The sequence below is a fragment of the Monomorium pharaonis genome, chromosome 10, assembly GCF_013373865.1.
Source record: "Monomorium pharaonis isolate MP-MQ-018 chromosome 10, ASM1337386v2, whole genome shotgun sequence".
NCBI lineage: Eukaryota > Metazoa > Arthropoda > Insecta > Hymenoptera > Formicidae > Monomorium > Monomorium pharaonis.
Genome location: NC_050476.1, coordinates 15,727,216 through 15,742,179, shown reverse-complemented (window position 1 = coordinate 15,742,179; position 14,964 = coordinate 15,727,216). Strand labels below are relative to the sequence as shown.

The following is a 14,964-nucleotide window of genomic DNA, read 5'->3' as shown; positions in this document are numbered from 1 at the left end:
CTCGCGACTCGCCACTTACCTGCACCTCGGACGGCGGGCGGCACATCCCCGGGCTCGACCGTAGTGAAGGGACCATTGGAGCTCACTTCACTGCCACTACACACGCGACCATGCGCGATCATGTTTTCATTCGCGCCCACGTGTTGTGCTGGAAGCTTTAAGGCTAGCTCAGCGTCGACGATCCGCGATTCGCGACGTACTACCGCGTTCATAAACCCCCCCGCGTCCTGCGGTCCGCGGTCGGGCCAATCACGGTTCAGCATTAAGCGTCTATCGTTAGCACTCCCTAACGAGGCGGGCGGCATGTTCCGTATCAACGGAATCCTTATTAACAGCCGCGCACGCATCTGGAACGTGACGGCGGTGGCTCTCTCGATCGCTTTGTTTTCGCGAGCGCGTCCGTTGACACCGGAGTTTCGGTCGGCGCCCGAAGGGCAGCCGCATTTGATATCAACATTGCCTTATATGGGCATTTTTTGGGCAACGAAAACTATCTTGCATTGGTGGTGGCGACAGCGAACCAATCACGACTGACATCCAAAAGACCGTTGTCATCTCCTCGGGCGATAGCGGGCACTTTTCGCGCCCTGCCGCCAGAATCTGCCGAGTCGGTACCGCGAACGGGTCGCTGTCACCACTAATTTTCCGTACGTCTCGCGCCTTTTTCTCTCTCCGCGCTACGCCGCGCAATCTCAGCGCCCGCGATTTTCCGGCGCTCGCCTTCTGCGCGTTCCGCGTCTAGCGGGCACCGCGACGCGCTCGTTAGTTTAATGGTGTGTCCGGCAACTGGTTATATGTAAATATTTTTTTTTTGTTGTGTGAAACTATCATTAAAGTAAAGTGCAAGTGAACTCAGTCTGAGTCATTTTTCCGCCATTCCGCCAACCTCGCTACAGCGAATCCCACGGTCGCGAACAACCATTCTCGTTTCTGAAGTCCCTTAACGTATACGATAATTTTTCTGTCATCATCTTCCGTATTACACACAGCAGATGTAATCAGACGTTTCACCATGCTGTAAGGTATCATTCCGTCTTTCCATTGCAATCCATGATGATATGCAATCAACCAAGAAGCGCAAGACTTGTCGGATTTTGTAAGAACACGCCATGGCATGGGGCTAGCAAAAATGTAATGCGCGAGAACAAATCCTTTTCTCAGTACCGCCACTTCCTTTACGATAAATTTTTTATCGACAATGAATCCTTGCAGATCCACAAATGTCGGTACGATCATTATGAGTAACTCTTCAAGACTGTACTTTAATACCAAATATCTCAGTTTTTATCAGTTTGATGTTACATAATTTTGCGCACTACGTTGGACAACGGACAATATTCAATTACACGATCATGTAAAATGAGACAATAAGCGGTAGTATTCGCGGGAACATTTTCTTTGCAATCAAATTCTATGCGCACATCTACGGTAGCACTCTTAACGGATTCGTTTTGTCGCGAACAGTCAATGACCGCAAAAGGTCCTTTTTCCAGGAATGTGATTACGTTGAGCAGCGTTTCACACTCATATCCATAATAAGATTTACCAAAACGTCGATACATGTCATACAGAATTGCATATCTAGATTTACGAAAGTCTAAATTCATATCGTCATACGGATAAAATTCGGAGTTTAGATAAAGTTTTACGTTGGTCAAATTACAGTCGTCAAAGATTGTAACATCTTGTGACATGATATTTTTTCGACCAGTCTGCAATGCAAAGATAACGAAGCGCGGTTTCTCGAGCTGAATTGCAGTTTTAACAGCCCATGAATGTTTCGTCGTACTCTGCAGCAAAGGGTACTCGTACAGATCCCAGGAGCGAAAACTCATACTTAGACATGTCCACTCTCCAAAGCTCGCAGCAATGATAATTTGTTGACTTCGTTTAACGTAACATGTGGCATTCGCCACTGCACTTTAAATAATTCAATTTCCGGTTGAGCCGTAGAATTTCCGACGATAGAATTGTTATCGTTGCGCGCTCGTATCAAGATCAATTCGTGACGAGCGTTAACAATCACACGTTTGTAATCTTCGCAAAAGCCCAATAATACACTAAGCAGTACGCAAAAGTTGAAGTATCCTTCTGGTAGGTTATACGAAAATTCCCATCCTGCATTCTGCATAATTACTGCTTTGTCATATGATAACGATACATAGTTCTTGAGAGTGCTGGTTATTCCAACGTTTCTGTTGCGATCAATTTCCACACCGTTGAGTTCATATCGAGTTTCATCAAACATGAACGCCACGCAATTATTTCCGAGATTTATCTCATCCTTATCCTTATCGTCTTTCTTCTTCATCACCAATCTTCCTTCGACGTAGAGAAAACTTTCACATGGTAACGTGTATAAATCCTGCTGTTGTATGGGTATCCTTATTTCATCGCTGTATCCAAAAATGGTGTTGGCGTACGGATTGTACGTATGAGTCTCAATCTTGACGATGCTGTCAAAGATCGGCTCGCCTCCAATGTTCAAGATGTTAGACATCTTAGATATTTCGTACGACGAATCCCAATGATTTTAAAAATTCAACGTTTGACGCGGAGAGTTTCTTTTTATCAGACAATCGAATATTTTTAACTGTTGTACAATTTATGTCACACGGCCGAATATTCTTGATTGGTGTAAAAATTGTGTCCTTCACCTGCTCATTCAACACAAGCATCTCACGTTATCGTCTTCGTACGTGTAATCTAACGGTAATCTCCTCTCCGCGAAAATCGAGTAATTGACCGTCCTGATCCACAATGCGAATCGTCAAATCAGTAATGCTCCGTGCGACGATTGGAAGGTAAATGATCTGTGCAGGTGTTTTCGATATCTTATATCCTGGTGGCACCCTCGGCGAAAATTCGTGTATCGTGTGTACGCACTTGTCGTTGCTGTACGCACCTGCAGTCACGTTACATTCTATGCGAATAATATTTACGTTTATGATATTTATAGGTGCATTCGATTCATGCCACAATCGCGATTCAAGAATACGACGCGTTGAAAATCCCAACAGCGATCCGATGTTGTTAGGTTTAATGAAATTTATCCGATAAGCACATATAATCTCGCTCTTCATTGTATTATTGTTAGCATGAATCACCAGCGGATATTCGCTCTCGTCTTCATCTTCTTTGCGAAACGTCCTCTTTCCCGCAACATCGGGATGAGATTGTAAAATTGCGCGTTTCAAATATCTATCTATATCACGCAATTCATACGATCCTTCCGGAATCATAATTTCCTTGTCGTCTTTGTCATAGTAAAATTTGTTATTCGATGAATTTACATTAGGTATGGTATAATATGTTTCAAAATCTGTGAGGCCGAGCTCGTAATCGCCATCGCTCAAATCTACGGCTGGAAAATAGCTTACCGCGAGGATGCTACTCTTAGCGTAAACGTCAGTGACATATTGAAACGAATACTGAGTTAAATTGCACAATGTTAGCCTTTAAATTGATTATTAACTGTTTGGAGAAAACGCAAACACAGTTGACCGCAGTTGCTTTGATCGTAACGTTGATATGGCGTGTGATTGTACTCGATCCGCTTTACATCTAAATATTGCACCAGTTCTTTCGGCGGTCTAAGATTGCCGAAACTATCAAAGTATATAGCGCGATCTCCCCTCTTTGCGTATGCTATCCAGTGTGTACCCGATCCTTCAACATTATCTAAATTTACAATACCACTCTCGTTTCGATATGCTCCAGCCGTTGGTAATGCCGTACGCATAAAAATTCCTCTAAAGTATGGAATGCGCATACATTTTGTTAGCTGTAATAATTGTATGTTGGTAGTTACACCTTTCGGCATTTTTAACGTCTTTTTGACGTTTTTTTTTTCTTTTCATCAAAACTCCTTGTCCACGCTTGTATGGAGCGAGATAAACTACATGACCTTTCATGACGTGATTATGACGTTTCAATTCTTTTAGCTGACGCTGCGCTGCCTTGTTATCATTCACAACTTTCGCAACTCCCGCCGCTCCGCCAACCAACGACCCGAGAACTCCCAATAGCGGTAGAATGGGTAAAACACCTCCGCGTTTCGCTACCGGAAGTATTCGTTTACTCGGTCTTTTCTTTTTATCTCTTTTTTTCTTTTTCAAGCCCATACCGATTTTCGTCTTAGTTTTCATAGCTGTCCAAACGGTTGCTGCAGCAGCTTTTTCTCCGAAAGTTGAATCGTTCGCTGTAATGCGTTTTCGCGCTTCCGCAGCGAGTATATTGTCAGCTGCGTGTCTGTCGGTGAGTTCGTTGCTCCGGGAGTACGCAATGTCGTGTTCGCGACACGCCACGTCCAACGGATTAATACTCCGATCGCCTCTGGCCAATCGCTTTTTCAGCCTAGTACCCGGACCGCAAAATTGATATCCAGATATATGCAGTTCAAAAGGAAGCGCATTTATCGCACGATTTAACAAGCCGCGACCTACCGCTGGCATTCGCGACAATTCTTTATCAATGGTGCGGGGCCGTCGATGTGCGTCTGCTGCCACGATTGATTATAATGCTCGTAACAACGACGATAGCTTTGAACCTCTGGATCAGTCTTTATATGTTCCGGAAGCCTGTCCCACACGTGTTCGATATAGTTGCCACACACGCGTAACAAAATAGGTTTCGATACGAATTCTAATTGTTCGGCGCTCAAATCGAGTATATCAGAGGGATGTGACAATATGAGAAACATTTTATATACTGAGCAATTTTGCTCGGCGCGTCTCTATAAATAGATCGGTCTTACAAGGGGACCTTACGGGTCATGGAACACCGATTTTTTTTATACTTATAGGATTTGAAGATCAGTACCCGGACTTCAATTTCCTAAAGCAGTACGACGCGCTTCTCAAAAATACTCGAGAAAATTGATTTTGAAGATTTCCGATATCTGTAAGTACAGAAAATTTTAACCTATTGTCAGAGCCGCTCGTAACCGAGCGCACAGAGCTCTAGTTTCGTAAGCGCGGAGTCGCTGGTTCGATTCTCGCTCTGGCCTCAATTTTTTTTTCATAAGTTAATAAAGTTTTTTTTTTAATCCTATATCTTAACATTTATCAAATTGAAATGCTAATTAATTATTAAATATTTATTTGTTATTTTTTATGAGTTATTAATTCATGTATGTTATAAAATATATTAATAATAAATACATTTGACATTACTCGTCAGTATTACATGAGCCAATTTAATTTTTATTTAAAAAATAACGAATAAATATTTAATAATTAATTAGCATTTCAATTTGATAAATGTTAAGATATAGGATTAAAAAAAAACTTTATTAACTTATGAAAAAAAAATTGAGGCCAGAGCGAGAATCGAACCAGCGACTCCGCGCTTACGAAACTAGAGCTCTGTGCGCTCGGCTACGAGCGGCTCTGACAATAGGTTAAAATTTTCTGTACTTACAGATATCGGAAATCTTCAAAATCGATTTTCTCGAGTATTTTTGAGAAGCGCGTCGTACTGCTTTAGGAAATTGAAGTCCGGGTACTGATCTTCAAATCCTATAAGTATAAAAAAAATCGGTGTTCCATGACCCGTAAGGTCCCCTTGTTAATATAATTTTTATCAGTTCTTATGACAGGATAATGTCCGAACGAAAGATACGGAGACATGGAAACATGTTGCCGAGTTCTATACGCGGTATAATTTGCGGTCCGTCAAATTGTGGCAAGACAAACGTATTAATAAGCTTGTTGGAAAGTTCGCATGGAGTACGTTTTGAGAATGTGTATGTGTACTCAAAATCATTACACAACCGAAATATCGATATTTGGAAAATTTATTGACACCGATTGAAGAAGTTAGTTATTTTGCATTCTCCAATAACTGTGATGTCATTCAGCCGAGTGAAGCGCTTCCGAATTCCATTTTTATCTTTAATGACGTGGCGTGTGATAAGCAAGATACGATAAGAGACTACTTTGCAATGGGGCGACACGTGGACGTCGACTGCTTCTATCTCTGTCAGACGTATGCAAAGATACCGAAACATCTTATACGCGACAATGCGAATTTGCTAATTTTATTCAAGCAGGATGGTACTAATCTAAAACATGCGTACAACGATCATGTAAATACCGATATGTCTTACGGAGGATTTTAGCAATTTATGTCATACCTGTTGGCAACAAAAGTATGGATTTTTAGTGATAGATAAGGATAGTGCACTCGCTGATGGACGATATCGAAAAGGATTTAATGACTTTGCAATGCCATAAAGCAGTTAGTTGTTTTCGATACGTTGACCAAGTAGTAGCGTTTCTCAACGTGGATAACACAGATAACAGTATGAATCGTGAGAAGATTGTGAAAGAGATTGCGAAAACGAGTGATTCAATTCGCAAAAAATATCGCGCTTTGAAAGCGGGTAAAGTGCAAGAAGAGATGGCGTTGGAGAGACACTTTAAGCCCATTGTCGAACCATTAAAACAGATTGTTGAAAACACCGTTGGTGATGTATCAGATCCGATTAAGAATGAAACGTTCTTTTCGGAGGAAGATGAATATGCAGAACCAAAACCGAAACGAAAGCGATTAAACGCTTCGTTTAACAATTCTATAATGACCTTTACTCCTGTTAAAAAAATGAGACGATCAAAAACTGTACCAACTAATTTGAATGAAACATCGCAAATATTACATGATAGTGATTTATCGTACAGTTATGCACCTTCTGTCGAAGACGTTTTTGAAATCGCAGCCAATGAACCGCTTGTGACATCTATTCGACAACAGTTGGCAACGCAAGAAGGACGTGAAAAGTTGCACACACACTATGGTCCATTAGGTCAAAAATATATGGGAGCTGTTCTGAATGGTAAAAAACCAGTCATAATAGATACTGTTTACGGAGTTTACTTCACCGACTTTGGAACGATGCTCGGCGATAAACGCGTCGACATACATAAGAATGACAACATAGTCATAGATGGTAAAATATATGTGGAAACGCCTGGTCTGTACGAATTAATTTTCATGAAAATGCCCAACATGTACACGAATAATGACCTGCAGAATTATAAAAACATTCTATTGGCGACAAATGCATATAGACGCGGACATATTGCACATAATCAAGTAATGGGCAACAAAGGGTCTAAATATAAAAATATAATTGCACCCTTAGTAACAGACGCAAAAGTTGGACAAGGTCTACCGAGCGCTATTACATTAAATGATAACAAGATCGATTTTGTTCATTGGGATGATCCCAACGAGCTTGTGGATCGCCTTTGATTGCTCGAGGCCTCACACCAGGCTGGACACAATGCTCACGACAACGAGATTCTATCAATTATTGAGGAACTTCGCGAGGCTGGTCTTATTATAAATTAAAACTGCATGAAACAAATCATTTAGTCAACATCGAAATGTCAATCAACAAGTTTGGAACATCGCTTGGAAGAGGTGGTGCGGAACCATACTATCAATGGAGTGGATTAGTCAGAAATTACGTGCGCGATAACGCTCTTTGCATGGCTGCCACTGATTTTGATGCAAAGTCGCGCAAAATTCGACGTGTAGCGCTGCCTGTAGACGATAGTGATGCAAGCAATAAACGATACGTACAACAGACCGTGAAAATTTTAAAGGATCGACAGGATGAAATCGAGAGGAAGATTGAGACACTCCAAAATAGAGTAGAAATTACAGCTTATATGCTAAACGAGTTTTAAAGGCAGCTCGACGCGGTGACTCATCGTGCAGAGTAAAAAAGTCGATACATCGAATATATGTGTCATTTACATATTATACTCCAAACATGTTTGAGAAACAATTGCTGGTTGAGGAGTTGCATGCTCCGGCGAGAAGAAATTTTCCTCGAAGACGTGTCATAGTTTGTGGATATGATGACCTGTGGCAGGCGGATGTGGTTGAGATGCGTCCTTACACACAATTTAACCGAGGTTATCACTACATACTCACCATTATCGATGTGCTCAGCAAGCATGCATGGGCTGTGCCGCTTAAGACCAAGAGTAGTAGCGAAGTTGCCATTGCGATTGCAAAGATAATTCGGAAAGATAGAAGATGTCCGAAAAATTTGCAAACAGACAAAGGAAAAGAATTTTATAACGCAAACGTGCAGAAACTATTAAAAAAACATGATATTAATCATTATTCTACGTACTCCATAATGAAAGCATCAGTTGTCGAACGCTTTAACCGCACATTAAAAAACGTTATGTGGAAACAATTTACACTCAATGGAAATTATAGATGGATCGATTTGCTGCCACGTCTTGTATCAGAATACAACGCACGAAAACATCGAACTATCGGCATGCGACCCATCGATGTTACGCCTACAATCGCTAAAAAACTCTTAACCACGGTGTACAGTCACGTAAAAATTGCAGCACACGCACGATTTAAAGTAGGTGATTCGGTGCGCGTCAGCAAATTCAAAACTGTTTTTGAGAAGGACTATACACCAAATTGGACTACGGAGATATTTAAAATCATCAAAGTACAGCGTACCAATCCTGTGACATATCTACTAGAGGATTCCTGTGGAAAACCTATTGCTGGAGGATTCTACGAATATGAGCTGCAGCGTGCTGCAAATCCTGACGTGTATCTTGTTGAAAAAATATTACGCAGAAAAGGAGATGAGGTTTATGTCAAGTGGCTGGGATTCGATGGATCACATAATGCATGGATACATAAAGACAATGTTATTTAATCCATATAAAAATTGTTTTTATTATATTTACATAAAAGTACAATGTAACCGTATAAACATAAAATACATTATTAATTTTATATTATGCGAGATTTCTTTATCATCCTTCCATCATCCTTAATACATTCTTATTAATACTTTTAGATAAAAATACAAATAAAATTATAATGTAAAACTATAAAATGTGTATATAAAATATAAAATATTATAGCGGTATTCGATAATGCCCCCACGGTAACGTTTCAACTGAATCGGGTATAAGGTATCTCTTATCGTCGTACGGACTCAAAGCAATTTTCGTTTCGGACACCGTATGTACTTCATGCATTTTGGATCTTATGCATGATTGGCGGCGCGTCATCTCGATCTCATCTCTCAAACACTGGGTGTAATCATCGAACGTTATTGTTCGCGCTACTACACTATTCTTGACACCTTTCGCCTTTTTCGTATCCTTCTTTCCATCCACCTTCAACGCATACATCTTTGCTCTAAGTCCAACAAACTCAGTCATTATCATACCATTGTTCTCATCTTTCATTAGACCCGGAACTTTTTTATTCTCGAGAGGCATACCGTATGTGTTGTCGACCGGATAATCGCTCGTGTCAAACCTAGCGATATCGCGTTTCATCGTCTCGTAAATATCCTCACACTCGACGAGATATATGAGACTGTCGGTGTCGGTGTACATGACTCTACATTTGTCACGATATAGAGGTAACATGTACTCGTGGTGAAATTCATATAGACACGTCTTAGAAATATCTAAGATACACATACCTACGTAAATCGGTTTATATAATTTTACCTTGAGTTTTTTAAGTTCAACGGCGATTAAATTTTCCGCAAAAATACTTCGACTATGAAAATTTGGTTTTGCGATCATTGTCTCCGCACCATACCGCCCCGCCCATGTCGTCAACAATTTAACGTCAACATGATTGCGCACATTCTCCATGGTTTTACCAAACACCGCATTATTCATTAATTTATACAAGTTTTTTTCGAAATCATTTTTAGCGATGGTTCGGAATTGTGTGTTTAACTATGTATTTACAGAGCCATGGAGATTGTGCGAATTGTAATATACGGTGTATCTTCGCGATATGAAGACCGTGACGCGTGCACTGCTGCAGGTTGCGGTAGTGGATGACGTAACGTTTCTTATCATACAAGGTCGCTAAAAGTTTATATTCACGCTTGTCTGGTGGTTTATCGCGTGTCGGGCAGAAAGGTAGGTCAGTGTGCTCATCGTGAAGGTCTCGGGGATACTCGAGATCAACTTCGAGAATGTATCCCGTTGGTGAATCAGGAGCGATCGCACACACGTCAAAATTTGAGACATCTTTGACCCATTGAAATTCTCCATAGGGCAACGGTTGACACATTGCCCATCCGTACAAATTATTGACGTCAAAGTACATAAGATATGAGGATGGTTTCAATGGGTCGTACGTCTGCATGTACTTGTTATTGACTCGCGCATGTCTGTCTGAACATTGACTGAGACCACCTCGTATACCGCGTTCTATAAACATTACCATGTCAATGTCAGTAAGCAGTTCGAAAGTGATGTTGGTGTATTTTAACATAGCATCCCACGTGTATCCGGGGAGAGTGTAATAATGTGCGGGATCGAGGCCATAACTTTCTAAGCATTTATCGCGGAAATTTTCAAAAATATCAGCTAATAATAAAACATCTGTTATCAAATATAGATCACTATATTCACCTAATGTTCGAATGGAGAATCACTTCCAGACATTCTCGGCGTGCGCGTAATCGCTCTCGGATACAGTATCACCGGTCAGGGAACTGAAAAATAATTCGCGCGGCGGTAAACATATATCCTGCAGCTTGTCCACGCAATCCACGTACAGAAATACACCTTTTCGTGTCAATAAATCGAAATCCTCGTCAGACAAGTGTAAAAATTTGGAACGTACAATTTTTAATTTTTCTTTACCTAGAAACGATGCCAATTTTTCGAGACTAGTATTTAAAAACTTATATGAATCTATAAACCGTAGTTTTATGTAATTGTGTGGATTTAATTTATCAGCTGTGTCTATGACATGTTTTGTGAAAGAAATGTACTTTTCTTTCGTGATGGGGAGTATGTCGGTCTTTCCTTTGAACGCAGTGGCTATTTCCTTAATAATGAAATGTGAATCGTATCCAGATAAATTATGAAAAATAATTGGCATATATGATACATTTCGATAATTTAGATTACAAAGAGAATGTGCTGGACCGCGGTAACGACCGGTCAGGTGACAATAATCGCGCACCCGCGTATCGTCTGGCGCAAACGGCTTATCGCAGATATGACACCGCGTCGCGCTACGGTATGCCTCCAATTGTTCCTTCGATAACGTTTCCATGGGGACATTAGTGGATAAACGAGTTTTAACATTATGCGCTAATTCTTCGATTTGTTTCGTGAACCACGCGACGCAATCTTTATCGCGACGAAACCTATACGTAGATAACGCGTCGTCGTACGAGCATCGCACGTAGTATCCGATGCTGAATACTTCGTGTTGTTGATATGTGTACGACGCTTGCTCTGTATCATGTTGCGTCTTCCGTAGCACACACTCAAGGTCTGCGTAGACGATAAAGGGCACTCGTTCCTTGTGATTTACGTTCTAAAAATTTAACCACTTGTCGTCTTCAGCGGGCAGTGTGATGGCACAGTCGTTCATCGTCTGGCAGTCCATATCATGTGATTGCTACCTCTCGTATGATGAAAAATAATTCAAGCACCTGTAAAAAATAATGGAAACATTTTTAATTACTTTTTTGCTAGATCATGTGAATTTTTTAATATATTATACATACCGATCGCAAATGTATTTCTTGTGCTCCTTTTTACTTAGTTGGGAGCTGACGAGACGGGACAGATTTCTTATCCAAACAAAGTGACCCACGCCGTCTTCGCGCAGATTTTGCAAGTATAATAAATTGATGTGTTTCTCTTTCTTGTCGTTGGAGAGCCGCAGCGAAAGAATCTTTAGCATCGCCATTTCTTTTTTGATCCCGTAGACGTTGATCGATACATTGTTAAGACTCAAATTTTCCAATGTCCTTTAGTGTAACGGGAAACGCAATGTCGTCAAACTTTAGAACTGTTGCATAATGTGGATACGATGACTCTCTATCACTATGTCTTTCGACAGGGTGTAGCGCGGCAACCACTGACCACGTGAAGCATGCATTGTCCTTTAAATTAATGTTCACTACTGCACGTTTCGTCATTATTTCTCGCGACAAAGTCATGTAACATCCCGCATGTAAAGGATTGTACTTGTTTATATTTAGAGTCAAATTGAGAATTCGCGACAGCGCCCACCCGCTATCACGTTCTTGAAACTCTTCGAGTGATGCTAATGTGGGCTCGATAACGCGTCGCTCATACCACTCGTCCAAATCTGACGTTTGAAATAGTTCACAATTTTTAGTGTTTATACTTTTGTTTGCACGTTTATCACCCGTTACAAACACACCATTAAACGCAGTGTTCACTTTCACACTATTGTGTTTTTCTAGAGCGTCCCACACTCGCTCAAGCACTATACCACTTGCATCTTCTAAAAACGTTTGCGGTTCGATATAGTTTGTATTTGTCACCACACCTGTCTGAATGCGATTCTCGAACGCTGCATCTATCTCTCGCCACACGAGTCTGTCCGCGTTATTACTAGTGCTCGCGTAATTACCGCCTGTACAAAATGTACAAAACGTCTTTGTAATAACGTTTTTTCACTCTCGAGTCGCGCGATCCTCGCAACCAACGATTGTCTCTGTCCGACGGCAAGCCGAGGACGCTTGACGCGGCTATGTTCCTCAAGCTGTTGTATAAATTCGTCGCATCGCTGCAACCACATGAAACACTCGCCCAAGTTAGCGACTCCATTTGCTTGCTCTAACAGCTCGCGTTCCATTTGCTCGAAATGTTCCATGTTTTTTTATAATGTTTTTGACACTTTTTAGCAATCACAGTTTCGCGTCGCGTTTGGATCATCAAATGTGATACCATGTGCTTCCCGACCAGTTATCACTCGTCACTCGAATCACTTTCGCGTCGTGTTCGAATCATCAAATGTGATACCATGCGCTTTCCGACCAGTTATATATATTCTCATCATTTTTTTGTTTTAACTGAAGCACTGTCATATCAGCATTAGTACATCTGCGCTTCACTTTTGCAAGATTTGCATTCTTCGAATGCACGATTTTGAATGATCTCATCAAAAGATAAGACAAATGATTTATGTACGTGCCTAAAACATATTTTGTCATAGCAGCCACACATCAGCGCTTTTGCAAGATTCTTCGAATGATCTCATCAGAAAATATGTATCAAATAATTTGTGTACGTGCCTAAAGCATATTTTTACATCACAGCTGCCATACATCGGCGCTTTTGTAAAATTTGCATTCTCCGAATTTTAATGATCTCATCAGAAAATATATATCAAATAAGGGATTTGTTCCCACTACTCTTATTGAAGTATGTGGAGGGGTGTACAGTATAAAAAGAGTTTAGGCATTGGTACCCGTTTGTTACCGGACAGCAAAGGTTTCTGAAACGTTACTACAATCGGCGAATTTCTCTAGGATGAACTATTACGTTCCGATCCAGCAAAATAAAGCGTGTGATAAACCGTAAGTATTTTTAATTTTTAAATTTTTTCTTCTATATTTTCTTCTATATTTTCTTCTATATTTTCTTCTACATTTATTCACACTTTATTTCTAATTCCCTGTATTCTTTTTACAGAACATTATCGCAGTCGCGCTATATTCCGCGCATCTTAAGAAGGAGATATGCTTTGACTGCTACAGCATATAAATATTTGGACATCGGAATCAGGGTGGAATCTATGCCCTGTGTAGAATTATTGATTGGTGACAACCGAAGTCGCATAGGTCACCTACACCTGACTTATGCAATATGGAAAACGTTCATCGAGAGACGTGCGGATATTGTGCAACTCATGCAGGCAGCTGTACCTTCTTCAAGAATTTTGATTCATGATCTAGTTATACATCTCGTAAATATACGTAAAGAAAATATTGTAAAGTTAACATTATATAATACTAGTATGTATATGAAACCATCAACCATACAATTCTTATTAGAACTGGAAGATTGTGTTGAACAAGTATGCTACCAATTGCATCAAAATATTTATTAAAGTTAATGTGGAACAACGACATTCGTGCTTGGTAGAACCTCGCAGTTGGTAAATGAACGCTTGTTTATTTACTATCGCACCAGAGATAGAATATGAAATCTTAAAATAATTCTTAAAACGAGAAGGGAAGCGGCGATATTTAGGCGTGGCTGAGCCTCGCCGTCGGCAGATGAGCGCTTGCTCACCCACTATCGCACCAAAGATAGAATATGAAACCTTAAAATAATTCTTAAAATTGGAAAGGAAGCGGCGATATACATGCGTGGCAGAGCCTCGCAATTGGCAGATGAACGCTTGCTCACCTACACTATCGCACCAGAGATAGAATATGAAATCTTAAAATAATTCTTAAAATTAGAAAGGAAGCGGCGATATTCGGGCGCGGCTGAGCCTAGCCGTCGGCAGATGAGCGCTTGCTCACCCACTATCGCACCAGAGATAGAATATGAAACCTTAAGGTAATTCTTAAAATTAGAAAGGAAGCGGCGATATACATGCGTGGCAGAGCCTCGCAATTGGCAGATGAACGCTTGCTCACCTACACTATCGCACCAGAAATAGAATATAAAATCTTAAAGATAATTTATAAAATTAAAAAGGAAGCGGCGATATACATGCGTGGCAGAGCCTCGCAATTGGCAGATGAACGCTTGCTCACCTACACTATTGCACTAGAGATAGAATATGAAATCTTAAAGATAATTTATAAAATTAAAAAGGAAGCGGCGATATACATGCGTGGCAGAGCCTCGCAATTGGCAGATGAGCGCTTGCTCACCCACTATCGCACCAGAGATAGAATAGGAAATCTTAAAGATAATTCTTAAAATTAAGGATTTAAATGCAAGAATGTCGATAGTGAACTTTAGAAAAAGAGAGAGGGAAAGAGAGACAGAGAAAGGGAGAGATCTATTAGCCTAATGAAAGAGGGTTCGATGGAAAAACCTGGCTGAGTTGCAAACACGCGGAATTATGATGGTAATTCAAAAGGACTACTTTATAGTTTGACTCTGCGCGTCGCTTAGTATACGGTTTACGGACACTGTATAGGCT

The 14,964-nt window shown here is 40.6% G+C and overlaps 1 protein-coding gene across 1 annotated transcript; it reads left to right on the top strand.

Annotated features, from left to right (window-relative positions):
- Nucleotides 1-7,780: 7,780 nt before the first annotated feature.
- Nucleotides 7,781-8,704, top strand: LOC118647527. Its single transcript, XM_036292576.1, has 2 exons — nucleotides 7,781-8,064; nucleotides 8,239-8,704. The coding sequence occupies exons 1-2, from the start codon at nucleotides 7,781-7,783 to the stop codon at nucleotides 8,702-8,704; spliced, it is 750 nt and encodes a 249-aa protein (XP_036148469.1).
- Nucleotides 8,705-14,964: the final 6,260 nt, after the last annotated feature.

Coding starts and splice junctions, on each gene's coding strand:
- LOC118647527 (XM_036292576.1), top strand. CDS start 7,781: ATGTTTGAGAAACAATTGCTGGTTGAGGAGTTGCATGCTCCGGCGAGA. Junction 8,065..8,238: donor AGAAGATGTCCGAAAAATTT/GCAAACAGACAA, acceptor TGGAAATTATAG/ATGGATCGATTTGCTGCCAC.